Below are 18,471 nucleotides of genomic sequence, written 5' to 3'. Positions count from 1 at the left end.
GTCTCATTTCTGTTGCAGTTTGGCACTGGTGTTACCATCATACAGCTTTTATTATATTAAAGCCAAAATAGATGAACCTATAATTCTAGCCAGATGTAAGTACTGTAAAGATTCCCTGGTTTTGTCTGGTATTGCCAAGTCTCAGATTCACTTAAAAAGCAATGTTTGAAATTCATAAATTTTGTGGAATTCAGTGATGTTACCATGATGTACCCAAAATCTTCAGCAATGATTCTAACTTCTGAGGTGCAAAAAATATTCTATAAAAACAGAATATGTGCAGGACATGTCAGTTCCACTGACAATCCCTACCCCTTGCTCTGTACCTATAGAATCATTGCTTTATGTATCCTCTATTGCTGTCATTTTAAGGGTCTGGATGCTATTTTTTCATTTTATTAGCAAAATATAGTGATATAGACTATAAGAGTATAACTTTTTTTTTTTGTATTTTTGTTACAGTGTAATATTTAGCAAATTATCTCTGCTAGAATGATGCAAAAGCCCTGTTTGGTTTGAGTTGCAATTAAGTTTTATTTCAATTTTTACAAATAATTTTAGTGGATGTTTGCATTGTAGTTTATATTAGACTGATTTCAAACCATTTACAGATTGTGAAGTGATAGCTGAAAATTACACATCAGTATTCAAAGGGTTTTTTTTTCATTAGATGTAGCTTAATTATAGTCTAGGTAGTAGACAAAATAGAACCAAGCACAGCCTTTTAACTTTATCCAGGTGTTATGATAAATTTAGAGCAAGTATGTAGTTAAATAGAAAGTTTGAAAAACACTAAAACCTCAGAGGCAAAGATACTGTTAGTTTAGGGAAAACTTGGTTAGCACTACATCACGCTCCTCTATCATTGCTCCCATATATAAAGAAGAATAGAGCAACTTTTTATAATCAGTGATTTATTTTGTAACTTTTTCCAATACTGAGTACTTTAAATTAAATTTTTAAGCAGAGAATATGATTCTCTTTATGAATTACATCATCTGGTTTTGCACTTGTATCAATAAAACCTGAAAAACAGACCCTTGAAATAACCACAGTGTATAGAAGGTACTGAGAAATAACTAAGAACCTATTCTTCAGTCTTCAGAGATGTTTGTCCTTTTTTTTCCAGACTACAGTTGTATGTAAATTGAACCTTTGAATCTATGTACAATATTTTTATTCAGGGGGCTGTTTGAATAAAATATTGGTTTGTGACCCCTTGTGCTTTACCCTGTTTTTTTCTGTTTCCCTGCTTTCTCTTTCTGATGGATAGTGGCAAAGGGCAAGTATATTCTTGTTGCTCAATTTCCTTCTGTTTACTGCAGTTGATATTTTTCACTTATATTTCTATTCCCACTGGATATTCTCCTCTGTATTCCTCATCTCAGGATTTTCCTCATGATCATTGGGTACCATAGCAATAGAAAGGGAAAAACAAAAGTGAAGTATTTTTCTGTTTACATGCACATTTTAATATGTTGCTAATCTGTAATCCTTCTTTGTCTGGTCCTATCAGTGTTCAGTGATATCATCTATTAAAGCCATATTTTTCAATAGGATTTACAGTGATGCTACTATGATTTAAATTTTTACATTTTATTGCAGAAAATATTAGAAGTATTTTTCTTGATGTTTTAACAACTCAGTGTCACAAATATTTATTTGTATCATAGTTTACTTCTAGTGAAAATATCTCAGTTATTTTTGTGTTGCTATGATAATAAAATGTCTTCCTTAAATAAATTGCAAGATATTATCTTACTGTTTCCAGTTGTATGCTGTATATAATAATCAAGTAATTTCTTCTATGTTGCAAAATACTGAGAAGCATAGAATTTATTAGGGGGAAAGTGTCTCAAACTTTTCTTTCTAAATTCATGGATGCATGCAAAAGTTAGCCAAATAGTTTGATAAGAGAAACAATGGCAAAAATTCCAGTTTACTTACTTGGTATTTAGTCTTCATCTTTTTAGTTACAGAATCACTGAAGCATGATCATTTTGATGAAGTTGGCTACACATTTTTAGCACCAAGGTTGGTTGATTTCCCAGTAATAAATGTTATTTCTGCATCTGATCTGATTATTGGCACATGGAGAATACAGATTTGACCAATAAATCTTCATTTGGTAACAAATTATCAATCTTTTATCATGCTGGAATGCAAATAGCATCTTCAGGCTCTGATTTTTGCTCATATTTGTCTGAGAGCTGTAAAAACTGGTATTGATATTTTAATGGAAAACTTATTCACATCAGGGCATTTATTGTGGTTTTGACTTCTAAGATTTTACAACTATTTTTAAAATAGGTTTCATAATACTTACCACAGCGTGTTTCCCAACTTTAAGCCAAAGGGTTTCAAAGCTCTCTATTACTTAAGTATTAGTTAATTTTCAATTAATTGAATATTATTAAGTAATTGAAAATTTATTAACTTCATTAGTTCCCTGAGGTTTTGTATTTTTAATGTGAAATTCTGCAGTTCTTATTCCCCTTTTAAAATTATGTTTGCAAGGGAAACCTGGTATGATAAAGACTTCCTAAAAACTGAGTTCCTCTAAATTATAGTTATGATAACTAAAGGAAATGTTGTACAGTTAAGATAATTGAGAATTGTTGCATACTTTTTTTATCTGATAAATCTCTTTATACTTTTAAATTTCTATTAATAGATTGATTTCAATTAATTGATTGATTTCTATGAAGTCTTCTATCTTAAAAAAATATGTATGAAGTGTTTATATTAATATATAAGAATATATGAAGTCTTCCATCATAAAATGTCTTAAAATGTCTTCTGTCTTAAAAATCATAGCTTAACTCTTTAATTTAATTTTTCTGAAAGACTGATTTTATTGAGAATTAATTGTACCAAATACAACTTCCAGCAAGTCCCTACTGTCTTACAGAATAAAGTCTGTTTGATATGTAGCTCTGCTTAAATGTGAATCTAAGTCTAGTAAGGTAAATTCTACCTGTGGTATCTCTGGGTTATGATGAAGTAAATAAAGGGTAATAAGATATTTTAGTCACATGAAATACTTGAACACACTTCTTTTGTGTGCAAAATTAACTTAATATAAAAGCTCATTTTAAAAAGAGAGCCCCCTGCTTTACTGCTAAACACTCTTTACATTTTAATTAAAGTTGTTTAATGCCCCTCATCATATAATATTTGCCTCCAAAATGCCCAGTGACCTCTATTTTGCTTGCTTGCATTCAGTGAATTGCCCAATGATATATTGCTTTATTTCATTTCATAAGGGACAGGAGTTTACTGTTTATCTGTTTTGCATATGTCAAAGCAAAGAGCGTTGATATGCTCATGTGATTTGTACCCTAATAAAATTGCACTTAAAACTTCTCAGAGGATAGGACCTTAACCTGTAAATCTGACCTTAGCTGAGCATGGGGTGTCTGTGTTTCACCAGCAGTCCAGGTACTTTCCAGAATAGTTTAACCCAGGAGCAATTTAAATTCATTTGGCATATTTTTAGTGTAGAGACATTGAGGTCCTAATATGTCCTACACTACTCCTCAGTTTTTTCTGGAAATCTGTTCACTATTTCATGCAAGCAATTTTCTTGCAATCCAAATCTTAACAAGTGCTTAGGCAGGCATTTGAACACCTTATTTCCTTAGATGTCTGAATAATGGTTATGGTAACCATTAAGTACTGATCATGATAGCCAATTGACACAGCAGTACCAGCTACTTCATAATAATTGTACAAGCCTGCTTGGACTTCTAAATTGTCTCTGCTTTAAAAGCACAAGAAAATAATATGAAAAAACTGATATTTTGTTGTTTTTCAGAGAATACTGTAACGATGTAAAAAAAACAGAAAACAACACTGAATTTCTATTAAATTTCAATGAATTTATTGACAGAAATAGTCCAACCAGTTCATCATGTAAGTACACTTCTCACATCACTGAAATAATTCCTTAGGAAAACACCTTCTTATGGATGAGAGTTCATGCTCAAATTTTGTGGGTTTGTCTTTTTAAGTAGAAATGTATCTTAGTGTTGGGATTTTCTATCCAAAGTAGAGAGTGTAAAATTAGTTTTCAAGTTTTCAAGTTCTGGCTTTATTTAAGAAAGTTTGTAGGGCATTATGCATCCTGTATTTTCCATATTTCCTCTCAGCATTTTACTCAAGCTTCAAATAATAATGTTTAATTTTAATACAGTCAAAATATTTTTGAGTTTATAATTTCTAACTTGAATGTAGCAGCCAAAGTCTCAAACAGACTCAAAACCTTGTAATGAAATGTCCAACCTGCTTGTCATTTTATTCCAAAATAAGTAAAGAAAAGAAGTCCAAGACCGAAATACCCAATAGCCAGAATAAAAGATAAAGAAGTTATTTTGCTGGTTCACAAATTGGTTAAAGAGATCTCACTTGGGCTTGAGTAGCTTAAGACCAGAGATCCATGTAACTGTGCAGTGGTAAGCACTGGGCTTTGGGAAAGGATTAATTAATATTTTGCGACTGAGCCTTAAGCTCTGTTTAGAATAAATGAAGAGTTATTACCATCAGTAAGGTGCTAATGCTTTGTTCTCAAAAAATACCAGGTTTTGGGTTTGGTTTAGTACATACATATCTGTTTATCATTATTAGTAATTTATAAATACTTGGAATAACCTTTTTTTTTTTTTTTTTTTTTTCTGGTCTTGCTTTTCTGAAATCTTTTTGGCATGTTGCTGTCAGGGATAACTGATCAGCTCAGAAAGAATCTCTGTGCTAGACCATGTAACTGAAGAAATGTCTACTTAGATACAATCCCTTCTCACTAAAGGATATTTTTTGTGTCCACATGTGGGTGTTTGGTGTTCTTTTAATGGAATAATCTTATTCATTGACACATTGCTGACTGACTGAAATTTTACTTGAATGCCTTGACTCAGTCTTGGAAATGAAAACATTCACCTCCAATGATTAAAACAATTGCTGATAATTTAATAAAATTGAATAAAGAATGGAAATTCATGGGTAATATTTACTATAGGCAAATATTGAAGACACATTTATTGATGTTTTAGTATGTAGTAGTGCTTAGTAAGTAATTATTCCACAATGTTATCCACTTATTGCTGTATTTCAATTTGGAATGTGTAGCAATTTTTTTTCCTTCTTTTTTTTTTTTTTCAAATAATTAAGTTACGTTAAAAATAGTCTCCTTAGCAACTAGTGTTAACAGTATTAAAGGAGTGAGTGGCCATAGAAATTGTGTCAGCTAAAAATGCTTTTCATAAGAAATAACAAATAAAATCCCCACATTTAAATAATCTTCTGCTAAAGTATTATTGAAAAAGGTGGTTGAGAAACACTGACTTCAAACCACCTTTTAAAACAAATTTAAGCATGGTATTTCCATATAAGCTACTGATTCAAAATGAATCTATTTCCCTGTATCAATTTTCAGATGACAGATGTGTTTTATTTGAGAGCTTGGGACTTAATTGATTTAAATATGTTTATAATGTAGTTGAATTTCATTAGGAATTGTTGTTTCCTTGAATCAACTGACATAAAAAGTGTTTTAATGATCACGTGCTTTAAAAATGGGTTAATTTGCAGTTTTAAGGGCTTTGCAAAGCTGTGGCTTATACCCTGACCACCTTCCTTATTCCTGTTACACAAAGACACATTTTTAGGATACAAAGAAAATGTTTAGGTGAATTCAATCAATCTATCTAAGTCTAATTACCTGATATAATTTCAAGTTAGGCAGAATGTCTAATACCAACAACCAAAATTTTTGTGGCTGGAGAATCTTGACAATTCAGAATTTCAGTTTAGTCTTTTATTGAAACTCCATCTCATATGGTTACAGATTACTTACTTTTTAACTCTTTTGATAGGTAATATTGACATGGTCATTCGAGTTTTGCTGGATGCAGGATTAACAAATGAATTTGCCCAAAATTATTGGAATAAACTGTCGTTGTAAGTATTCATTTTATTGACTGTGATTTTTTTATACATTTCAGAGTTTGAAAACAAAATCTTATACATCTGGGTGTATATACAGATATGCAGTTAATGTTATGGAAAATAGGTATTTATTCACAGTTATGCACATTAATGGCAACGCTTGACATAGAAATTTGTGAGAATTTCAGTCAGTTTTCATTTTGAATCTTATTTTTATTTACAGTGATGGAGTTGTTGCACGATTTGTTGTTACAGATGGTGGAATTACTAGAGTGTTTCCCAAAAGGTAAGAATTATTACAAAAGAGTATAATATGATATTTTGAAGCCTGAAAGGGTGGGCTGTTGAAGAGTGGCCTTATTGAATGAAAAGCTATATTCTCCTAGGGTCTAATCTGAATTGATCTCTATGAAATTAATCTAATGTATTGGGTTTTTTTTATTTTACCTGTGTCACTGCTTGAAACTGATCTATCCCATTATTTTCACAGCAGGCCCTTGTAATCCAAGTTTCTAATCAGTGCAGAGTAGCAGCAAATGCAATGCATTTGTGGTAGCAGTGAGACGATGCTAATTCCTAATTACTCCTAAGCACTCAGGATGCAGATACTGGAAAGTAGTGGGTGATATATATATTTTTTTTTTAGACTAAGATCATACCTAAAGGTCCAGGGACTTCAAGAGAGAAATATGTATCATTATCAGAGGACAAAAAGGGAATGTGAAATTTGACATACAATAAAATAGACATACCCCCAGGAGCGACTGGGAATAGTGAGGGAACCAGTACAGATCTACTGGTAAATGGCAAATTTATCTATTTTCTTATGTTATTCTGTGTTTCCCAAAAATGTGAAAATGGCAATGAATTTTAATTCCCAAGTGAGTTTCTTTCCTATTTTGGAATTATTCATGATGTAAAATCTTCTAGGATTAATCTTAAAGTATGGCACATGCTGTAGAGGTTACTTTAGGTTTTGTTGTAAGTACTGTTGCAGTTATGTTTGTCACAACAAATCTAAAAGTGATGAGACTAAGTTAGTGGTTTTCCAAGGATACCAATAATTCTTTTTTTTCTCAAAGTTTGTTTGTTTGGTGTTTTTCTAATGATTACACCTGTCTTTTAACCAGTGAAAACTGACAGATCCTGAGGACTATAAGAATGAATCTCGTTTTCCAACTGTGAAACACTGAAAGAAAACAAGCTACAGCACAGATTTAATGAGGCAATAAACTGTCTTTTTTTGATCCTTTTTTTTTTTTTTTAATTTAGGGCAGGAGAAGATTGGTTGGAAAATGCTGAAACTTATGAAGTCAGCTTCTATAAGAGGAGTTTAGATAATGACAACTATATTTTCACAGCTCCATACTACAACAGTAAGTCATCACGATTTAGAAATATCACAGCTAGCTAGTTCAATGTCAGTGGAAGTTTCCCAAACCAGATGAGGTCACTGGCAAAAGATTCAAGTGTGACACTTCATAAGGAAAGAAATTTTGGGATAATATCCATTATTAAGGAAAAGCTAGGAGACATTAAACAAGGTCATCATAATTTTTCAACTACTCTGGTGGCCCTGTGTGCTCAGAATTAACCTAAGTGAAAACATACAGATTACTGGTGTTCATTCAGTGTATTCTAACACTGCTTTAAAGAGATAATTTGGCAGAATTATTTTAACAGAAAGTAAAATAAAATTGCACTCATAATACCATTACCTAAAGTCTTAACAGAGCTGAGTCCTGTATATTGTCTCGGCAACCTCAGCACTGACTTAGGGGACCAGGCATAAGGGTCCAGAGTCCACAACTCCATCCACTGCACCACTACTTAGTAAAAACTTCACTTTTTAATTCTATTTACAATTGCACTTACTCACCAAAGTCAGTTGGTCTGAGATGTTGTGACATTTAAAACCTATATAAGCACAGTAGCAACTGCTCCTTATTGATTTGAGCAACATTAATCTTCTCAAGTGTGTCAAAAAACAGATGCTACGACAGGTCACATACTCCTCTCTTAAACATATGGGAGCCTTCACTGCTGTTATATCATAATTATTTATTGCATTTTTTTCTCAGTAAAATATAAAGATGTTAATTAATAAAATTCTCAGAAACCTTTTTTGCTCCTCAAACAGCTTCAGAGAATCTACTTTTAACTTAGCTTTTCATATTAAGCAGTGTTGAAAACAGTGTCATGTCTATCAGAGCAGAAATTGTGCATTACTGAGTGGTGTCAGTATACCCTGCATTGAAAAATAGGCAGATAACATCAGGATGAAATCTTTGGTTCTGATCCAGGTTTTAACAGAGCTGCTCACGTATGTACAAGTATTCATGGCTCTGTTTGCAGAAGAAAAGGCTATAGTAACTTTATGAAGTAGTCAAAAAGAACAAAAAGAAAAGTAAACAAAAAAGAAGAAAAAGAAAACATATATTTCTTAGTCACGCCAGTGTTAGTAATCTAAGCTATCACAGGTGATAAATGTGTACTGCAGCTGGGTCAGTGCTTTGGAACAAGGATTTTTTAAAATCATTCTGCTATTTGAATAACAATAGATTTAAGTTTCAGACAAAGAAGCTTTCATGTCACCCTAACTTCTTTTTCTGTTTGCTCTTTTTTCTCTTCTATACCGTCAGAAAGTGGCGCCAATAGCTATGAATCGGGTATTATGGTAAGCAAGGCTGTGGAAATACAAGTTGATGGGAAGCTTCTGAAGCCAGCAGGTAACATAGAGTGGTACTGAAACTTGAAATACTTTAGTTATTTGGTTGTTGCTCAACAGCAAATTGGAAATTTAATTGAGATTTCAAAGGACCTTCACTTTATAATAACATTATTTTCTCTGAGACAGATTTAATCTTTCTAGTGGAAATCTGTTTGCATTTGAGTAAGAGTGTTTAATTTATTAGTCTCATGAATGGTGTTGGTGATCAGACAACTGAACAAAAATTGTATTTTATCCTTCTCCAGTTCAATTATTTTGATGTCTTTATAATTTCCCCCCCTTTTTTAGGATTATAGAGTTACCTTTTTTTTTTTTGCTTCATTTAACCAAAGAAAACTTTCATGTATTTCTTGTTAGTTGTTGGAATAAAAATTGATGCAACCAGCTGGATGGATAATTTCACAAAAACCACAATCAAGAGCCTGGTAAGCAATTGACCAAGTCTTTTTTGAACTTTATTTGCATTTCTCAAAGATTCCGATGCAAATAGGTTTACTGTCTCTTTGTGCCAGAGTCACACTGGTGTACAACTGCCAAGTAGTTGTGATATTTAAATCATCCAAATGCACAAACTAAATTTATGTTGAAATAGGCCATATTTTGTACGCGTCTTGCTTTCATAATTATAAAACATGGATAAGACAAAGAAAAATGACATATTCTAGCTAGTAGTAAGATTATGCTGCAGCAGGGAATAAAATCTGCAAAACAATTGGTGAATCTTTTTTAATGTAATATCCCAGATGGCTAAGCAGTGAACACTAAGGATTAATATTGCAACCAACATCACAGCATTTTAACAGAACTTAATGAAATAGATGCTTAACCATTTCATTCCATACATCTAACGTGTAATATATGTGAGGTGTAAATGGGAAGGAGGAAAGGGTAAATGAAAATACGGAATTGATACTGAATTGTGGAAGGAAAGGCACAGAATTAAGAAATTTATGCTTCTTACTGGGTGAGGCAATGCTGCTTGCCTGGTTGTATGTTTAGGGAATCAATAAGAGAGTCTGGCTGGTTTGGGTACTGGAGCTGTAGCTCAATGGAGAGGCAAAGAATTTCCAAGTGTCAGAGGCAAAGAATTGCCAAGTGTCAGAACAGTTAAGGACAAAATTACATAAGTGAAAAATGGAAAGTAGGATGAATATTTCAGAAAGAATGCTGATGACTCCAGCATCACTTGGTAGTTGTTTTGCTGAGGACATAATGCAAGGACACACTTGTGTGTGTATGTGTACACATACTGCAAGAACATGAAAAAGCATGTTAGGAATCAAAGCCATAGAAGCCAGCTGGGTTAATGGGCTTCCTTTACCACATAGGATTCCCATGCTTTGGAGTTTTTCATGGTTAAAAAGATACTTTAGAAGCCTTTCCTTCCAAACTCCAAACATGTGAGAGCACTGTTCTTTCTGGTTTACTTTATGCTCACATCACTGACACCCTGACAAGTCCTCCAAACTATTTATGTATATTGAGCATACTTGTAAAGGGAGTTGTATCAGAGTCCTTGGGGAAAGGCAGTCAAGATTGTGATATTGATAATTACTGAATAGAGGTTGTTCAGAGAGATAATTTTCATAAATGGTACACACTCAAAATTAATTTAAGTTTATATACAGATATTGAAAATAGAATACTTTTTTCTTGTCTTGAATGATTAATATAACTTCAAAATGCAGTTTATTTTGTAACATTTTCGTGAAGATAACCATACTTCTCTTTTTTAGTGCAACAGTGAAATCTGTGGCTGTGAAAGAAATAGCATGGTAAGAAAATGTTCAGTTTATGAATATCTGACAAAGTATTGAGATCCACTCTTCTTTAGATCTAAGACAGATTCTATCACTATTATTTAAGAGTCAATTTCACAGAAAACAGGGCTTAGTTGTTTGTGTCTTGAGAAAGATGAACGTTAGGAGGGGGAGGGGGGAAGAGGGCATCAAATCAGGTAAACTGGTTATGGTGATGAAGTTATGAGAATAAGTGTAAAGAAAAATATACAGGAAAAATAATAGAGAATGATATGTCAAAAAATGTCATAATCCTGAGGAAAAAAGAAATTTAAAATTATAAAAAAAGAGTAGTTCAGAGAAGGGCAAGTGCAAACTTAGAAGCACCAAAGTCCGTAATGTGCCTTTCCACAGTCATTGGTTCCCAGCACATTCAGGATCAGACTCCATAGCTCTGCTGGCACTCAGCAGAGCCCAGACCCAGAGGCTGTCACCATATCAGGTTCTGCCATGTGCCTAAAAGCTTTTCTGTGCTCAGGTCTTCTGAGTTCTTTTGAGTAATGTGAAGATCATTAAATGCAAGGATTACAGCAGAAAGGGTACTGTGGGGAGTTATCGATTTGACCTAATTGCTATCTCTCCAGTCTCTGGCTGCAAGGATCTTTTACAAAGTGCAAAGCATGTGGAATCTGTGGGTTTCCCATTGCTGCACCTGACACCTGGAATAATCCCACTACAGTCCTTGGCAACTGAAAATAATCATGCCAAGCAAGCTGGGAGTCTGCCTTTACGATTGTTACCATTGAAAGCTGCAAATGGAAAAGTACTTTAAACGTGGCTGAAGTACATGAGAAGTTGTAGCCCCTTATGAACTGAGTTCCAATTATAATCAGATTTAATAAGGATATAGCACTCTTGGAACTAACAAAGTATTGAGCAAATAAGAATTTGCAAAACAACTTTTATGAAATTAAGCCACAAATAAGCCTTTGATCTGTTCAAACTTTTATTATACTGATAATACTAATTATTATAACTTAAAATTGGCCCTTGGCTATTGGTTTGTGATTTGAAGATACTCTGATGTCTTGGGAAAAAAAAAATAGCTTCTTACAGAGTGTTCTATTGACAAATCTTTCCTGTAAACATATTTCACTTTCTTACAATAGCATGTGGACTGTGTTATCCTTGATGATGGTGGATTTCTTTTGATGTCCAATCGAGATGAATATACACAACAGGTATGTATATTCTTTAAGAACAGAACATGAAAACCACCAGGAAGGTTTAAAGAGAAAAATAAAACATTTAACTTTCAACTTACTCTGAAGTTTTATGAATATTGCTGGATCAGCAATACTAGGGGGTTTGTTAGTGTTTTTTTACAGTTTTCTTTATAGATGAAGAAGCCAAACTTTTTACCAAGTTGCATTCTTTGTCCTTTGCCATTAGGCTGGTAGGCTGCCAATGGAATTAAGATGGTGAGGACAAGTGTGTTATCCACACACCTTCCTTCTCATATTCTTGCTCTTCCCCAGGCCAGGTCTCATTGATACTACATTTAACAGTTACTGTCTAACTGGGGAATTTAGAACTGTGCACTTTGTTACAAGAAAAACACTTGGAAATATTTTACCTTATCTCTCTGTATTGCCCCCCATCAGATTGGAAGATTCTTTGGTGAAATTGATCCTGGCCTGATGAGAAACCTGATTAACATGTCCCTGTATGCCTTTAACAAATCTTATGACTATCAGTCAGTCTGTGATCCCGAAGAAGAACCAAAGCAAGGAGCTGGACTTCGTTCTGCTTATGTGGTCAGTAGTCCCATCTGCAGTGACTGGAAATCCATTGAAAGTCTGCACATGTTTATACAAATAAAATAACCTCTTGTTTTTTATTTTTCCCAGCCTACAATAACAGATATTTTGCAGCTTGGATGGTGGGCTTCAGCAGCAGCCTGGTAAGTATGAGTGTGTAAGAAATCTCTATACCCAAACTCTAATTATTCAGTGGGTCGAAACTTTGTTTGACTTGGATTTTTTTCCTCCATAAAAGTTCTCTGAACCCTTTGTTTCTGCAGTTTCTCCTCATGAAAATTCTTAGCTATGTCTCAAACATGACTCTTTTGTCAACAGTTCAATTAAAAACTGCTCTTTAAAGGTTTTGTGATTGTGTGTTGTGACTACAAAATCAGCTTCAGGAAGCAGAATTTGGATTAATGGTTTGAGTATAATGGGCAATTGTGAAGTCTAAATTATCACATTTTGAATCACTGATCACTTTGTTGCCTATTTCAGAATATCATCCTTGACTTTTTCTAGCAAGAAGTCCTAAGAACATCAATATTTGCTTTTCAGTGAATCATTTTACAAAATACATGAATCATAGAATCATTTGGGTTGGAAGGGATCTTTAAAGGTCATCCAATCCAACTTCCTCTACAATGAGCTGGCACATCTTCAGCTAGATCAGGTTGCTCAGAGCCCCATCCCACCTGACCTTGAATGTTCCCAGGGATGAGACATCTCCACCTCTGTGTGCAATCTGTGCCAGTGTTTCAACATCCTCATTGTAAAAAATATCTTCCTTGCATCTTTCCTCGTTTTAGTTTAAAACCATCACCCCTCATCCTACTGGAATGGGTCCTGCTATAGTTTGTCCTCAACTTTCAATACTGAAGCTCCCTTTAAGTATGAAAGGCCACAAAGAAGTCTCTCCTGGGAGCCTTCTTTTATTCAGAGTGAACCCCAACTCTCTCAGTCTTTCCTTATGGCAAAAGTATTCCATTGCTCTGATCATTTTTGTGGCCTTCATCTGCACCCACTTACAGACCCATGTTTTTCCTGTGCTGAGGACTGCAGAGCTGACACAGTGCTCAGGTGGGGTGTTTTACCTTTTTCAGAGCCATGGCAATTGACACTCATATCAGCTACTTCCCTCAGCACCACATGGGAATAAATAATTGGCATTGATGTGATGCTTTTGCTGTGGTCCTTGTTCTAAAGCTTCATGATTTTTTTTTAATAATTACCAAACTGGAATAAATTACCTCCTTTATGAAACTAAGAGTTAAAATATGTAGCAGCTGAAAAGCTGTATAGTAATTTTCTCACAGAAGTACTATGAAGACTGTATGTTGTTTTTTATTGTTAGTTACATTTAGTGAACAGGAAGATAAATAATCTTGGTTTTCTTGGGCAACAGCAAGCTTCAAAAATTGGAGATGGGCAATAATCCAGAAGAGAAACTTGAGTTCTTTTCAAACAGAGAAACTTCAGTTTATCAGTGTTCAAATCAGACTCAGTGGTCTGGTCTCAATTTAGACCTGAGGTTTATTTTGTGTGATGTTTAACTTGAAAGCACAACATTAAAGTACTTTACAATGGCCATGTTTTTAATGGAATCTAGGTCAGAAGCAGGCAGAGAAGGCCATTAAGCAAGCAAAGTGAAAAGAGATGGCCAAGAAGTGGATTCAGTGAGGCACCTGGCAAAAGCAAGTACAGAGAAATAAGAGAAACCAGGTTATTAAAGAAAGCTATAGTGTTTCAGGCAAAAAATGTGGGATAAAGGTGTAAGCTATCATTTTCAGAATTTATATGGGATACATCAGCATTTGTTTAAGAGAGTACGTGTCATTTCTCCTTCATGCTCCTTTAAGTCAGGAGATTTAGGAGTTTTCCCAGGCTGCGTTTTTTGTTCAGTTCCCTGTAAATTCTGAGGTAAGCCATTACAAAGGATTACTATTTTCTGTCAGCAAATTGCATCACTATTGAATAGAATCAGGTCTCTTCTGATCCATAACTGCTCTGTGCAGTCCCTCTGATGATTCAAAGCACAGAGCCTTGGATGTGAATCCAGAACTCCTTCAGGGAATGCCTCCATGGGGAATGTGAGAGGCAAATTCAGCTTCTTTACACAGGAAACACACTAGAAAAGGAGAATAATTTTCAGGTTGAATGAAGTTACACAGTCCCTTCTCTCTGTAGAACAAGTATTAGAACAGAATGAGATGAGATTGGGTCATATCTGTGGATAGAAGCAAGCCTAAAACTTGGCAACTGGAAAATACAACTTAGGAAGGTTAAGGAGAAGAATATACCTGTTGCACTTCCTGTTTTGGCAGGCTGTTAGAGGAGAAAGGGTCTGTATGTGTGGCAAGCTGGTACCTACTTTAAGTAAATAAAATTGGAAAAAATTTCATCATTAGAGAAGAAAAAAAAATTAAATAGCGCTCTTTAAGCTTAAGTATTTTGGCAACATATATAGGAAGAAAATATAGTGCATATCTCAACAGTGAGAATAGAGATTATTTTAAAACTCAACTGTTAGAGTAATGCTTTTTAAAATATAGTATACCAGTGTTGATCTCCTTCTCAAAGATTTAATGAAACTTAATCAGTGTAAAGTATCTAATTCAGGATTATGTTCCCTGAGTGTGTTAGAAAGGGGTTCCAGTTGTAGAGAAACACCAACATGCCTCTTTCACCTCCAGGGATAGTGCAATAACATTTCCATTATATGACTTTTGGGCACACATTACAGCAAATCTGAATAGTAGAAGAAAAGATTAGTGGGAAAGACCTGTGAAAATGTGGGAAAAGAAAACCAGAGTCATACTGGAAGGTTTAAAGAGACAAAGCTTTGATAACTGTCAAAAGCATAAAAAAATTATTGCAATGCAAGAATTAATGTTAAAGTATGGTTTTGACTTATATTTGAATACTTTTTTAAACATCCATTAAAATACAAAGAAGAAAAAGAGCCTCTGAAAATAAATATATTGTCTTTCTGTGTTCAGGTCTATCTTACAGCAGCTGTTTTTGAGCTTGACTTTTCCACGGTTCCTTGAAGCAGGTAAGTCAAAAGAACGTAAAAGAGTCAACTTTGAGTGAAGTAAAAGGTAAGAATCTGAGCCAGGGGACATATTTGGGTCTCCCCATTATGCCTATGACTTAAAAATGTTATTTGTTTGTTTTTTGTTTATGAATTAATTTATTTATTTTATATCAGCTGATATGGAAGACGATGATTTCGGTGCTGCCCTGCCTAAAACAAGCTGTATCACTGAGCAAACTCAATATTTCTTTGAAAACAATGATAAATCCTTTGGTGGGATTGTAGACTGTATAAACTGCTCCAGGTAAAATTTCTTCAATATAAGTAATAACTTTGGGATTTTAGTTATTTTACAAAATATAGAGACTCTATTATAAGAAGCAAAAATGTATTTTGGGTTAATATCACCAAACTTACATAAGCAGGACAGAGAAGAGTAGAGGCAGGCAAATCGCATTCTCTTTTTATTTGTTTAGAATTAATTTTAATTTTAATAATTAAAGAATTGTAGAAATGTTTTAGTCGGTTTTTTGCTTTATAGTCTGTGGTCCATGAACATTCTATTTTTATCTCTGTCTCAGTTTGTTTTCTTTTAAAAGCATTCTGCAATATTCCAAGGGATATGATCTTCTCTAATCTGGTTATGTATCAGAATTTTTCACAGTTAAGAAGATTATGTAATTTATCTTATAATTTATCTTGTAGTTGATAGTGCTCATGATTTAAGAGCCAGGAGTCTAATAAAGCAAATGAAGATATTATATTTTTTATTTAAAGAATTATTCTCCAGACACCATAAGGAGGCCTATTGAAGATTATATTTAATAATAAGTGGAAAAAATTGTATACTTCAGAAACATAGCATCTTGGACCTAGATTTCTGTTTCATACAAGAATCTGCTGGGGTTTTGCACACATTTTGAGCTTCTGAAAATCTTAGAAAAATCTTAGAAAATCTTAGAAATTAGAATTAATAGCCAAAATTCAAACAAAAAAAAGGACAATATTTCAAGACAGGAAAGAAAGAGAGAGAGCTTTGGAGAATGCGAAGACAGCCAAAATACATTTTTTCAACTTCCATACTTTCTCCTCCATGTTGCTAGTATGTGTTGAGTTTATTTATAAACTGAAAACAACCCTACTATCTTAAATACCTTTTGCAGAATTATATGAACATAAAAATACAACAAATACATATCCAATACATGACATGCATACCCCGTGCTTCTCTCTCACCCTTCTTACAGAGAGGTTTATGTTTTGGGATTTTGTTTGTTTTTGTGGGGTTTTTTTTTCTGTTAATTGATGCTGAACTGATGTTATTTCTCAGTACAGCTACTGCAGTAGCAGTACAGAGCTAGCTATTAACTCAATTAAAGTAATTTTATGCTCTTTTCCATTTTTACTACTAACAAGTCTAGTTGAAAAAGGGTACAACGGAAATGTCAAAAAGATTACAAAATTTATTATAACTCTTTCTTACTGTTTGTTAATAAAAAAGATAAACAGTAGCAAGCAGACTAATCTGTGAAGGTGGATTATTTTATTCCAATACTGTATGTCCTTCTCAAATATGATTTTCCTTACTTCATTGAAACATTGGTTTTTTTTGGCTTTTTTTCCAGACTTTATCACGCAGAGAAGATTTCAAACACCAATCTAGTGTTCATTATTAGTGACAGCCAACTGCTGTGCCGTTCCTGTGACCCAAAGCCACTGATGCAAGCGGAGAAGCCGGGTATCCTTTAAAAATCATGTTATTTAGTAGTGTGGATTGATTTTTGGCTATGAGATACTGGAATCTATTTGGGGAGAAACAACCCACTTATCTATGTTATTACCATGGTTGCCACTGGGATATTTGAAGTAGCAGGTATTTGTGGGTGATACCACAAATCACACGAAGCGGCTATCATTGAGGTAGAGAGCCAAGCTATTGTTTGTGAGAATTTAGACAGAAATGGACTCACAGGAACTTAAGTTTCAAAAAAAGCAGATACAAAATCTTGGGCCCAGGACAGAATAATTGCCCAGTTGGACAGGCTAGGGAGAGAGTGACAGAGAGATTTGCAGAAAAAAGCTGGAGGTTCATGGTGGGCAAGAAGTTGACTGTGAGTTGGCACTGTGCCTTGCAGAGAAGTGGACTGGTCACATCCCAGGCTATGACAGCAAGAATGTAGTCAGCAGACAAGGAGAACTGATCCATCCCAACTCTTCAGCACTGGTGAGACCACATCTGGAATTCTGTGTGCTTCCCAGGACCACATTGTCATACAGGAGTGAGTCTAGTGTAGAGCCACCAAGGAGGTTGGCATCTGAGAGCACAAGCAAGGAAAGTCTGAGTGTCCTGGGTTTGTTCAACCTTTAGAAAAGACAAGGGTATGTCTGTCTAGAGGAAAAAAAAAAAAAAAAAGCCAGGATAAGAGTGTTTGGTCATGAAAAGTTGAGATGCTGCATGTTGGTTAGTTGATGAAGGCACTTTAGTGTATGCCAGTGTCAAAGATGAGTTTACTTTTTGTGGAAATTGCATTAGCCATCAAAGGCTAGAGTTCATCCAGCTTTATAGAATTTATTCAGAGCTGACTGGAGACTTACATGCCGGGCAGAGTTCTTGTAACACAAGCATTGAAGGTAAAAGCATGTGAAAAACTGTTTTAATTAACAACCACCTCTATGACAATCTCTCTGCTTTAGCCTGTTCACAGTAGACAGCTGTGGTGATGGAAATACATAAAACCAATATACACATTCTAGATCAGAAGAATTGCACCTCAGCCATTCTCTTCTATGTAGGGTTGAGGACAGTGTGCAAGAAGTGGTAAATCAAACCATAATTTGGATTACTGTGACAGAGCAAGGAAAACAATTAGTAATACCTCCATCCATGACAGGAAGTTAGTGGAGACAGCCTCTCCCACTCCTGAAAGAAAAGCAGATGATGGTACAGATGACTGTGTTTCTTTGGCACAAGCAATGCATTCATTGCCACATTAATAAAACTGGAATTCCATCTACGCTTGGGCTGAAAAGGAAGTTACATTGGGGTGTCATCACAGAACTATGTAAACTTAGCCTAATATTCTAATTGGCTTCAGTCCATGATCAACTCTTTCCACTGTCTGAATTTATGGACAGCACTCACTATAGAAAATGAAGCATGATGGATGGGAAAGGGCACATGACTTGCATTTCCCTGTGGAGCCAAAACTACTAGAAAGA

General features: G+C 34.4%; 1 protein-coding gene across 6 annotated transcripts in view; it reads left to right on the top strand.

Annotated features, from left to right (window-relative positions):
- CACNA2D1 (calcium voltage-gated channel auxiliary subunit alpha2delta 1) overlaps positions 1-18,471 on the top strand; it is a 357,434-nt gene that overhangs the window by 325,085 nt on the left and 13,878 nt on the right. For all 6 annotated transcript variants that reach the window (XM_085569965.1, XM_021543146.3, XM_085569969.1 and 3 more), the window contains 15 exons: positions 19-95; positions 1,974-2,034; positions 3,818-3,915; positions 5,871-5,955; positions 6,167-6,229; positions 7,216-7,319; positions 8,586-8,672; positions 9,032-9,099; positions 10,411-10,449; positions 11,583-11,654; positions 12,078-12,230; positions 12,324-12,376; positions 15,215-15,270; positions 15,427-15,556; positions 16,878-16,990. In XM_085569965.1, coding sequence (XP_085426091.1) covers positions 19-95; positions 1,974-2,034; positions 3,818-3,915; positions 5,871-5,955; positions 6,167-6,229; positions 7,216-7,319; positions 8,586-8,672; positions 9,032-9,099; positions 10,411-10,449; positions 11,583-11,654; positions 12,078-12,230; positions 12,324-12,376; positions 15,215-15,270; positions 15,427-15,556; positions 16,878-16,990 — 1,259 coding nt within the window. The remainder of the gene's footprint in view (positions 1-18; positions 96-1,973; positions 2,035-3,817; positions 3,916-5,870; positions 5,956-6,166; positions 6,230-7,215; positions 7,320-8,585; positions 8,673-9,031; positions 9,100-10,410; positions 10,450-11,582; positions 11,655-12,077; positions 12,231-12,323; positions 12,377-15,214; positions 15,271-15,426; positions 15,557-16,877; positions 16,991-18,471) is intronic.

This window comes from Lonchura striata, chromosome 1A (genome assembly GCF_050655825.1).
Source record: "Lonchura striata isolate lonStrDom1 chromosome 1A, ASM5065582v1, whole genome shotgun sequence".
NCBI classification, from domain to species: Eukaryota; Metazoa; Chordata; class Aves; order Passeriformes; family Estrildidae; genus Lonchura; species Lonchura striata.
The sequence above is the reverse complement of the archived record's forward strand: the minus strand, read 5'-3'. Positions and strand labels throughout refer to the sequence as shown.